This window comes from Ascaphus truei, chromosome 5 (assembly GCF_040206685.1).
Source record: "Ascaphus truei isolate aAscTru1 chromosome 5, aAscTru1.hap1, whole genome shotgun sequence".
Classification (NCBI taxonomy): Eukaryota; Metazoa; Chordata; class Amphibia; order Anura; family Ascaphidae; genus Ascaphus; species Ascaphus truei.
This window is the reverse complement of record NC_134487.1, coordinates 73,681,410-73,693,647: the sequence shown is the minus strand read 5'-3', so window position 1 is coordinate 73,693,647 and position 12,238 is coordinate 73,681,410. Positions and strand designations below refer to the sequence as shown.

The window sequence follows — 12,238 nt, the reverse complement described above, 5'->3', positions numbered from 1 at the left end:
GTTAGAAGTCAACATACAGTGAGGCTGGAGATAAACACTATAAGGTGTACAGTAAGTGGAGAGGTGTGGAGATCCACACAATCCTTAATGTGAAAGGCACTCAGAATGTATTTTGAGACTACTAGAAAGAACTATATATTCATTAAATTACATTGGGGTTGGCACTGCTGGTTTAAAAGGTATATCATTCAGTTTCTTCAATAGCAAGCAATAACGATGTCATAATGTATGTGGGAATCATTTAATTACTTTAAATGTACTACTACTTCTACTGGTTGTATTGAACGCTTTTAATGCAATAATGATTAAAAAATAAAAGCTGTCCCAAATGGCGCATACTTACAATAAAGAGAGAGCTAAATCTTTCACTCTTCTCTTGAGATTTTGGCAATCCGTTTCTATTCAGTCGTACAAAGAACCTTTCACTAAAAGAAAGGGATATTAGTTTAATATTTAGGTATAATGTATTCAAACAGGCCATTAGCATACTTTATTGTCTGTGGTACATTTCAGCTCACATTTTACAGCTCACAAATTTTCCTTCCATCATATCTTGGAAGGCAAGTGTCATCATTCCAAATTGTATTCAGCATAGAAAATACAGTATAATCCAAACCCGACATAAACAGCTTTACAACATGAGTTCTTAAAAATTGCCAGTTTGTGTCTGTTGTAAGATCGCAGTTGAAATACCATGAAACTGAAGAGAAAATAATGGGAAAATACTAGGGAAATTACGGCGAAAAGTACCCATCAATTCAGTTCATGAAGGGGGTAAGTATTATTGAGATGTGCAAAGGAAATGGCTATTTCAAATATTTTTTTAATATTTCTAGATCTTTCAATCAAAGCCCTTGGAGAAAAAGTAAATTCAAGGTATGATTATGAAAAGAAGTCTTTGGATGTTTTGATCAAAACTATTTATTTTCATATTTCTAGAACACGTGCAAAATAGAATACTGTATACATAAAAGGATAGAGAACAAAAAATAAAATGTAACAAATAATTAAAATGGGAAATATTTGACTCAGAAGATATCCCAACGATGCAAGATTGTTCTAGAATTTTACTCTGATATTATAAATTCTACATTTCTGACTCCATGGATTCTCTTCTTCAAATCTACTGTACAGTGGCGGCCAGCTTTAATCTAAAGCGGCTGCCTCCGCGGGTTAAAAATAGCTGCGGACGGCGCGCGGCAATCTTCAGCCGTTTTCCCGCGCCTCGGGCGCTCTCAAAAATAAGCGCCATTAGCGCTTATCTATTGAAGCGGCCGCCGCGCGGGAAACTCCGTTTCAAACGGAGAAAAGCCCAGCGGTTAGCCCGCATTAAACCCGGCAAGCTTTAGAATAAAGCTGGCCGGGACAGTACATGCATCGGCATCCCGAAATAAAGGAATAATCCCCAACACATTGAATATTCTAGTTTTTTTACTGTATGTTGATATGCATAAAAATACTGTGTGAAACTATCTGTTGGCTTTTATTGTCAATCGTGTCTCCTATTTTAGATATATAATGTTCTCTTAACAGACATGAGAAGGTTGTTCCATTTCCCCATCAAGTCTAGCAGAGACACGGGGTGATGTGATGATTTTGTTATACAATCAAGGAATCTCTGTAGAAGTCATGTGATGTTAGCAGTAAGGGCCATGTGACAGACAATCCTTAGATGATCGAAAACACAAGGGATAATATTCTTTTGCCCAACCCACATCTCAAAGAAGAAATAATTTTACCATGCTAGATTGGGAAACAACAATACCACCATAACTTTTTTATATATATATATATATGTATATATAGTATAGGCTTATTATGAACTCTTTTGTTAGTAGAAATAAAATACAAAAACATTTCAGGCACAGGTAAAACAATTAGGAAATTGGATGTATTCTTCTGCACCATGACATACATACATACATACATACTGTACATACATACATACATACACAGTTTGTTGTCAATCCTCTTTTTATGTTTATTCCAAAGCAAATAGAACAATGTAATGTAAAGTTACCCCAGCAACTTTCCAATAATTCTCTGGCATTGCTATCAGCAGACATAACGGAGGGTGATATAGAAAAAGGGAAAACTGTGCACCAAATTGTGTATTATGTTGTGACAACGTGATTAGGTAATAAATAAGTACCTCTCTCTAATAAAGTGCACCCTAAATTGAAAACAAAAATGCAATATAAAAATAATATTGTGACAATGAGTGATTGTATGATCCAAAAATACATACAAATATCTTCAATAAGGATGGGAGCCTGCTGCTTGTCAGAGTGGATGGCTCAGCACCACATGAATGGACATAGAAAAGAAAAAGACACAGAGCTTGACTCTCATAGTGTAAAATAGTAATTATAATGCTACAAACAAGTGTGGTAATAAATGTACAAGATAACTCAGTTATAAAAGCTGGGCATCTTTTGGTTACATGTTACCGCTCATGGACTCGCTCCGTGGGTAGCCGCCGCTGACGACACCCTCCAGTCCAGAAGCACAGCGTCCCTCGATCCAGGAACAACCAGTCTAGAGAATCCTCCGCTGGCCACGAGTCCGCCCGAGCATCCCACGATCCCGGCACACAACCAGATCAGCTACTCCCCTTAGTATTGGCTCTATGGCTCACTTAGCCCAAGTTACAAGCCGTAGCTCCGGTATTTCAGAGTGCCAAAACGAGCGCCTCTCCAGCAAATGAGCAGTAAGTAAATCGCAAACAGCTGATCGGAGCACAGGCACGGCGATACCGGGAAATAAAGTCTTTGAACACTTGGACCTGTGCTGTTCAGCCATCAAGCCAACTGTCACATTCTATAGTTATAGTAATTTTGATTACTGATGTAGCCAGGTCCCCGCTCACCTCCGTGGCAGGTTGGGGGAAGGCTGCAGGGTGACCGGGTCGCCGGAGCTCTGCGGCGGACCGCCGGTGCAGGGCGCCAACATTTTGAATGGTCGCGTATGCGTGATGGAGCCGTGCACATGCGCAGTTTAAAGTTAGTGCAGAGGCCATTACAGGCGGCCCCGCATGGGACAACATGTCCCAGCAGCCGCAGAGCTGCTCACTACCTGGGAAACCACAACCAATAGGGCTCCCAGATTCACAGCAGGAAAGATATACAGTTTGGCGCGAGTGAGGGACCACGCCAGTCGGGAGCAGGACAGCAAGCGGTGAGGATGTGTTCAGGGTGCCAGTGGCCCTTGAACTAGGCCAGATGTCCCCTGCAGGCCCAGCTAGGTCCTGCCTCCCTGCAGCTTGTTGTGCAGTAGGGAAGGCCCCAGATAAGGACGCTTCCCCAATAGCTACCTAGTGTTAGTACATGGTGACGGACGCCACACGGTGTGCGCGGCCTGCTGACTGGGACCAGACCACAGGCACATTATAAGAGACATTAAGGGACACCCTCCAGCTGGAGCTCCCAAAAGAGGTGGACGCCTCCGGACAGGAGAGCATCCAGAAGACCGCTTCATGGGATCACAGTGCGGTTCTGTGGATACAACATTCCGAGTTGGCCTGTCTGACCTAAGATCAGGAAGGTACCCACGTGCACCAACGGCCCTACACAGGGGGTAGCGCTACGCCATACACTCTTTGGGTGGGCCTGGCTCTGTGGACACAGGGGTGGTCAGGTGCTCAGAGCACCCTAAGACTTTGGGGTGTTCCACCGGGGTCGTATATATATTGTGTGGGTACTGTATTGTCTTGTATTGTTATTGTGTTGTTTAGCAATATGTGTCAGTAAAGGTAAGTTAGTTATACCAGTGTGTATCCTTATTAACTGACTGTATTGGTTCCCGTGAGGGGTTATCCTGCAGCTCTTGGATTCCTCCCAGGTGGAGGAGCTGTATCCAGTAAGAACGCATTCACCCAAGGCTCCCAGCCGTGGAGGATTAGGCCTCCCGTATGCCAGACAGGTACTCATAATGCATAGTTCCCTTAGTCTCAGGAAAAGGGGACTACACTATGTAGCCCCTTTACCCCAACCCTAATTGAGATTTGGTCTGATACTAGTGTCTTTGATGTAAGATTGTGCATACATGTGAGGTAACAGGACAGGAGGGCTGAGCACTTCCGCAATGGTGTGTGGATTATCAGGACAGGTTTACAGTGTACCCTTGTTCATGGTTGCAGCACCTCCAGTCAGTGAGAATCCTCTGGGATAGTAGGATAGTCCAGACTGACACCTTTATTTAGCCCGAGACAGTGAATCACACTTGCATATGATTCCGTGGTATTTATTACATTGGTTAAGATCTTACAGATCTTATCCGTTTTCTTGCTTCCCCTTTGGTCACTTCAAGGCTTGAGGACCATCCAAGCTTCCTTCTGCATGGTGCTCCTCCTGCATCCCCTTATGGGAGCAGGGAAGTTGTTGCTCACTCCACAGGGGGAGGAAAGAGACAAATACACTTTTGGGAGAGAGACAGTATACATACCCTGGGGTTAGGCTTATAACCCTGCCCCATAACAGGGCAGGTCTAATATTGTGTCACATCTGCACATGTCACCCAGCCAGTACCTCCCCCAGGCTGACACTCTCTGGCTGTTGCTAGGCTCACCCTTGGATACACTTACTGCATTCAAGGCTGCAATATCAACTAGGCCCACAGAGGAATTAACCCTTCCAGTGCCTGAGCCTAGCAGGACTCATACTGTTAGGGACCAGAGGAAAAGGTAGCGGCTGGAGGCAAGGCTACAACTAGAAAACAATAAGATGCTGATAATTTCAAAACAAAAGTGTAAAACCAGGAAAACAAAAAAAACTTGAAAATGAGAAATGTAGAATATTTTTATAAATATTTTTTTTTTAAACACGGTGATATCACACAAAAAGGGAATAGCCACAGAAAATAAAACCGTTCCCAAATTCCAATTAAATAAAAAATAACTTATACAGTATGTGTCAAGATTGAAGAAAAAAAAAAGGCATTAATTACTCAGATGAGACCTCAAACATGTCACTGACGCTGGTTCACTTCGGTCCTGGAGGGTTGCCCCTTTAAGTTGTAGTTAGAATAATAACAGGCAATATCTGCATATTATAATTAGGAAGGATGGGAGCTCATCAGGTCAATTGCCAGTTTGGAAGCTCACCTCCTCAAAGTCTAATTTGTATATGTAGTCAATTATCTTGTGCTTGACCTTTCTAAAGAACTTATTTGTATAACTTAAGAGTATTTTTAAATGTAGAAGTGTCTATTGCCAGCACAATCTGTAGAAGGGATGATGCTACCAGCTCAGTCCATGGCACAATAATGAATTTACTACACAGCCATGTTATCTGCAGTAATATAATCCATGTTTTCAAAAAACAGGAATACTACAAAAATAATTGAAAAAATAGATGAGGATAAGGGTTACAAATACATGGCATTCACGTTGAAACAAACCATCGGAATCAATGTGACATTTGCTAGCGTAACCACGGCGACCACGCCGGCTCAAATTAACTGGACGAATCATTATCACACGTGAACTTTTCTAAGACCATCTTTTATTGAACCAGGAATTCCCTTTGTATTGTTAATGCTTAGGAAATCCACTACTGGTCATTAATAATATGTCATTTGTAGATGATTCAGATGTTAAAGCAGCAATTTTCCCCCTAAACAGAAGTCTAAATGAGTTTAAATCATGTTCAGTTAATATATTGTCCACAGAGTATGTTTTTCTAGTGGTAAAATACATTATTTTCTTAATTACTAGCTTCTGGGATTGCCATTATAACCTTTACACTGTCTGGGGAGAGCTTCATTTTAACCTCCTGGACACTTTGCATTTAGAACCCTTTAATCTCCTGAACAAAACACCAGGTACAGGCATACCCCGCTTTAAGGACACTCACTTTAAGTACACTCGCGAGTAAGTACATATCGCCCAATAGTCAAACGGCAGCTCACGCATGCGCCTGTCAGCACGTCCTGAACAGCAAAGTTGAACTCCCTACATGCACCGAATGCTGTGCACAAGCGGGAAGACTATAGAGCCTGTTACAAATGCCTTATTTACATCAGTTATGCATGTATATGATGATTGCAGTACAGTACATGCATTGATAAGTGGAAAAAAGGCAGTGCTTCACTTTAAGTACATTTTCGCTTTACATACATGCTCCGGTCCCATTGCGTACGTTAATGCGGGGTATGCCTGTATAATTTAAAAATAAATACAACATTGGAAAGGACAAGATGATATGTATAAAAGGAAGCAAAATAAATTAAATGCAAAAACAGATGGCGATCAGCTCAGACTGCTGCTTTAATGCTGCAAGTCACAAAACTTAATGTGTACTACTGTAGTTTCTTGTTAATGTCAGCGTCTAGATAATATTTTTTTTGCCCCCTACAAGACCTTGTTCATCTCGTTAAACAAAGAGAATATTTCTTCAACCTTTTTCGAGACGTTGAAACATCTGCCATTTCCTTTCACAGGAAATAATGGGTTTGTTTGATGATTTGCAGACAGAAATACAAAAACAATAGTGCTGAATACTTGTGATACTACCTCACTTATTTCTTGAGTGATGGCAACACGAAAACCACAAGGCTCTATGTATCAAAGGCAAAACATGGGTGCAGTCGTTATTTTGTCACAACTTGCGCTGAAATATACCTGGGCCAGACAGCAGCTATGCATTAATCTAAGTTGCGCCATTTTCGGTTATGTCGGTTATGTCTGTGTCTGTCTGTGGCGAGAGGAAGAATTTATGGGAGGGGTCATATTTGCATATCGGCCCAGAGCTGTGTATTAAGGAATGTGTGGCTTGTGCACCTTTTCTGTCTATCTCAATGTCTTGTATACACAGAGCGAACCCTGCTCATATGCGCTTTATAAAAACTCTAAAGGTGGAGCGAATAATCAATCAAACGTGTCTTGATGGTTTTCTGCGTCAGCTTTAAAATGGTGCAAATCTTTTATTTTAGCGCACAATACTAGTGCAGGATGCACCGAATTGTAAAACAGCAGAAACACAAAAATGCTAATTTGCTACTGCACCAGCGCACACACATACTTCTTCCATTGAGCCCATAGTATTTATTCATGGCAATTCTAGTAAATGTAACAACTTTTTGCCATGTCAAATCATTCTAAATTTTGACAGGAGAAACATATGTCCAGTAATTTAAAATAAGTTTTTACTACAATCATTAAGAGTGGTTGTAATATTTTAAAATGTTGGCAACAATTGTAACAGAGAAATACAGTCCTAAATTTGGCATTTATTATATTTATTTTAATCCATATACTATAATCTTGGAACCAAAAGCTCCTAAACAATAAATGGAGCCTAGAGTTTTAGTAATAGCATTCGCCATGGAGAAGAACGGAAATGACGTAAGTTGTGATGCATTTTAATGAAAACACTTCAGATTAAATTATACTGTACAGAGCTTTTGAAACATGAAATGTCTCTGCTGTATAGACGAGGTGCTGTATAAAGCTTCAAAAGTTGTGTACATTATAATTTCAACAATAAAAAAAAACTCAACTGATGGTTCATTAAAAGGAAATCCCAACCTATGACAAATCTGCACTAAACATAACACAATACTTTATATTACTAATGAGATTCTTCGTGGCAAACCCACTGTTCTGAAAGCTTATCCTAGTATATAAATCATGTAGAGGTATTTAAAAAGTGGTGGATGGTATAATTAGTGTAGTGAAATCTTTTACTAAATCCACGCATCGAGTGCCATCAGAGTTTAGCTCAAATCAGCATATCAAAGGGATCAGGATTTTCAGCACCCAATCACGTGCATGATCATTAAAAACATACTCACAACTGAAAGGAAAACACAACCCTTTACAGCAGAGGGGTGCAACTCCACTCCTCAAGGGTCACCAACAGGTCAGGTTTTAAGGAGATTCCTGCTTCAGCACAGGTGGCTCAGTAATAACTGAGCCACCTGCGCTGAAGCAGGGATAGCCCTAATACCTGGCCTGTTGGTGGCCCTTGAGGACTGAAGTTAACCACCCCTGCTTGACAGCCACATGCATGTGTCCTGGTTTGGAATCTCAGAATGTATCCGCATAAAGCAACTGTCTCCTTTAAAATATGTGGCATGTTTTCAGCTGTCGTGAAAAGAAAGGGAGTAGAGAAATAACTAACGCTGAGGAGATTAATCTAAGCAGGTCAGCAGGGGATTTCAGCACTAAAGATTCTCTATAATAACAACTGCTGCCTGCCTTTAAAAATGCGGTTAACCGGTTTGGTTCCTCAAAAAGGCAAAGAAGGGTGGGTAGGGGGGAAAGGGGGGACGTGAGAGCCAGCTACAATTGCCACCTGTTGTTTGCAGGTATAAACTATCTTAACTTTTCTGATGTCAAATAACAGATGAGGTAGAAGGAGTAGGTAGTGTTACATTTTATTGGACCAACAAATCGTTGATATGTTACAAGCTTTCAAAGCTCTCAGAGTTCTTCATCAGGCTGGTTAAAATGAATAGCGGCTGATGTGATAATGATGCTAGCTCGCTAGTGTTAAAATGAATAGAAGGCATCAGAGGCTACACTCTATTGTAATGTAATAAGGATGTGAGAGGTTCGATAACTTGTCAACTATTTGAAGAAGTTTAATTATTAAGAAGCAATGGTAATTTATGTTAAAGAAGTCTGTTCTTATTCTCATTTTATCTGATTGGTTGAAGAAATGTAGTAAGAAGCTGCGAAAGATGACACACATACAGTATGTTTCTAAAAATATTTGTTGCCGTAACATTACAATTCCTATGCTCACTGTCCTTTTGAGTGATAATGAGTCATGCGATATATGTTACATATGGCTGGATACTTGCTTTTAAATGTCGCACTATTTGTGCAATTTTGTGTCATATAACCAGACAAAAGAAGTTATGGTGGATAAAAAAAAATGACAAAGACCCTCCACTGGAGTGTACAGCAAATAAAAATATAAGGCCACAATTATACTTGCAGCGCACGTGTGCGCGCCGCAGCAACAAACTAATGGTGGCTAATGAAGATTCACATAGTGCGCGCGACGAAGAGCTACCGAGCAACAGGCTCGTGAGTAGACAAATTAAATTGTTTTTGTAGCACGACGGCTGGGTCATATGAGCGGTTCAACCAATGAGGGTGAACCAAGATGTACAAGAGAAGACAATTGTCCTTGGCGCAAAAATACAGAACAATAATACCAGTTCAAGTCCACAGAGAGAAAGTCAGTCTTTTCTTTCCACTTTAGATCCTTAGGCTAGGTCCCCACTGCAGCAGGCAGTGCGCGCCTCCCACCAGCCCCTTACCTCCTCCCTAGCTGTCCCATCCCTCCTCACTCCCAGGCTCACTGCGCACTGTGACGCGTCAGTCAGCAGGGGCTACAACAGCATTGAGTTCCTGTGCTTCGACGCGTCATGTGGTGTGGCAGGGAGCCAATCAGAAAGACTGATGACAGACAGACACTGGGGGGCGGGAGGGGGGGGAAGAGCGGCACAAGGGGTAGAGAGAGAGAGACTGGCAGGAGGGAGAGTGGCACGGGGAGAGGGATGGTGGGGGGGAAGCAAAGTGGCACGGGGGATTGGCCAAATATCTAAAACTTACTTTTTCACAGCACCTTACAGCTACAGGGGAGAGAAGAGTGGCACGGGAGACAGAACGCCCCCCTATCATGGCCGCGCCCCCCCTGTTATGGCCACACCCCACGCACCTAAAAAAAAAGCTCTCTTCAGACCTTAGATCAAAGTGAAGTGCCTTGCATGCGCAGCCAGGCCGGCGCGTGCAGCGGGGCCTTAGCCTTAATTTCCTCTGACCTCTGGTCTGGGAAATTTTGTAAATAAAAGAGACACAGACCATTGTGCAGTAACCTCTTGAGCCTAGATACTCTCACCCTACAGATGGCTACTTACAACAAATAAGTAGTATTCAGGCATATATAATGTCTTTCTGGTCACCGGATCGGGCGCACATAGAATAGGCTCCACCCTACGCGTTTCGTGACATGGTCGTCACTTCCTCTGGGGTTGAAAAAAAGTGACATGCCGTGTCACGAAACGCGTAGGGTGGAGCCTATTCTATGTGCGTCCGATCGGCAGTGGGGAAGAGGCAAAACAGCATGGTGGTGACGTCATTGGGGAAGGAACGCAATCGGAGTTGTGGCTGCGACGAGGAGTGAGGTGTGTGGATCCGACCCCGGCTACCAGCCATGAATGCTCAAAAACCCAAGCTGCAGATGGCACTTTGTATTCTATGCGTCAAGACCAACTATTATGCGAGTGCAATTCTTATGGTCTTGCGTTTTAAATAAATGTTTTTGTGGTACCGCACTATGTGTTTTTTTTTACATTTTATGGTGACTATAATCTGGAGTACCTGTGGAAGTTGGTGATCCGGTGTCCACGTGGGGACCAGTGACTGAATTGAAAGACATTACATATGCCTGAATACTACTTATCTGTTGTAAGTAGCCATCTGTAGGGTGAGAGTATCTAGGCTCAAGAGGTTACTGCGCAATGGTCTATGTCTCTCTTTTATTTACAGAATTTCCCAGCCCTGAGGAGGTCAGAGGAAACTAAGGATCTAAAGTGGACTTGAACTGGTATTATTGTTCTGTATTTTTACGCCAAGGACAATTGTTTTCTCGTGTACATCTTGGTATCTGTACAAGTCTTTGGATAGACTTGCTGTATGTCCTTTTGGCTGCCTCTCTGCATTGCATGTATTCGTATTATCAAAGTTCAAACCCCTTTTTCACACCAGTTAATAATTCACAAGTTATTTCATTTTGTGTTATCATATTTGTGTATTGGTTCACTCATTTATTATAATTTAGTAGTTATACTATTAATTTAGTTTATGCTCACAAATTACATCACGTTAAGGAGGAGCGCTTTTTTATGCAAATTTCCTAGTGTTTGTTAATGAGGGTGAACCGCTCACGACATCACCGCCACGCCTCCTCCATGCTTTCTGTCGCCTCCCGCCTGCAGTGCAGGTTTCACACGTGACGTCACGTGGTCGCACGAGCATGTAGTATAATCGCAGCTTAACTTGTGTGCACATTCACAAGTATGAGACAGGTCTGCAACCCTGCTTTAACCATACAATGCTTCCACTGCAGCCAGGGATTCTGGGTAAGGACCTGCATTGCAGATTAAAAGATGGTAGATATAGCATAATAAAATATACGTGGATTTTCTGCCTTCCCTGATCAGCATTATTCATTGCCGGACTTTTAGCCAGCTCCACTGACATGGTCTTGACCATCAAGCATTGTGTAATAACTATAATATTTATTCTTAACCATTTTAATGTGTTGTAACTACCATTAAACACCTAAAATAAAATGGAATAACATACTTGCCAATATTATTCACCTATTCAAGGGACCTCTCTTACATCCTTGACTAAAATCAGTTAATTTATTTACACACCATAAACATACATGATGAAAACAGCGAAGGATTTGTGGGACAGTGGATGCTACTTCCGGGGGTGAAACGTACGTCGGGCGGCTCCTGTTTTTGTCCTCTCACTGAACCCATACATTGCAGGGACATCCACAGGATCATCACGGATCAGTGCTCCATAACCAGCTGAATTCTAAGAAACATCCCTTTAACCGGCTAAGTATATAGCAGCCATTATGCAGTTCTAGGATTGTCGCATTTGACTATCTTTCTTTTGAATCAGAGGCTACTTGCCTATACAGACATTTGTCTCACCTTGTTAACACTCAGGTGTATTTTTTCATGCACACCTGCAGATAACATACTGTATAGTGGTTGTATTACAGCTTCTGCTGTTTTGTGCTCATATCAGGGGATGTATTATTTCACACCATAGCATTTTTAACCGGACGATCTAGGTGGGGGGAGGCAATCACTTGCCTTACCTCCCCAGGTGTATTGGACAAATCCAATTATTTATTTCAGGGATTTATATTGTTAGATTGGGTATTCAATATTTACTGATAACAGGGCATATGTACTATATTGGGATGTGTTTTACAGATTGGTTCCATGAGACTGTTTAAATATATATATATATATATATATATATATATATATATATATATATATATATACTGAGTTAAGTTATGGTGAGTAAAAAAAGTGACAAAAACCCTCCACAGGAAAGCAAATATGCAAATATAGCTGTATGCTCATCTGCATGTCTTAGGCAGGTCTGCAACCCCGCCTTTCCCCATTATGGGGAAAGGCGGGGTTGCAGACCTGCCTAAGACATGCAGATGAGCATACAGCTATATTTGCATAT

General features: G+C 41.7%; 1 protein-coding gene across 5 annotated transcripts in view; it reads right to left on the bottom strand.

The window, feature by feature from the left end:
• Window positions 1–12,238, bottom strand: part of DOCK4 (dedicator of cytokinesis 4) — a 446,778-nt gene that overhangs the window by 207,302 nt on the left and 227,238 nt on the right. For all 5 annotated transcript variants that reach the window (XM_075600022.1, XM_075600024.1, XM_075600026.1 and 2 more), the window contains one exon: window positions 344–425. In XM_075600022.1, coding sequence (XP_075456137.1) covers window positions 344–425 — 82 coding nt within the window. The remainder of the gene's footprint in view (window positions 1–343; window positions 426–12,238) is intronic.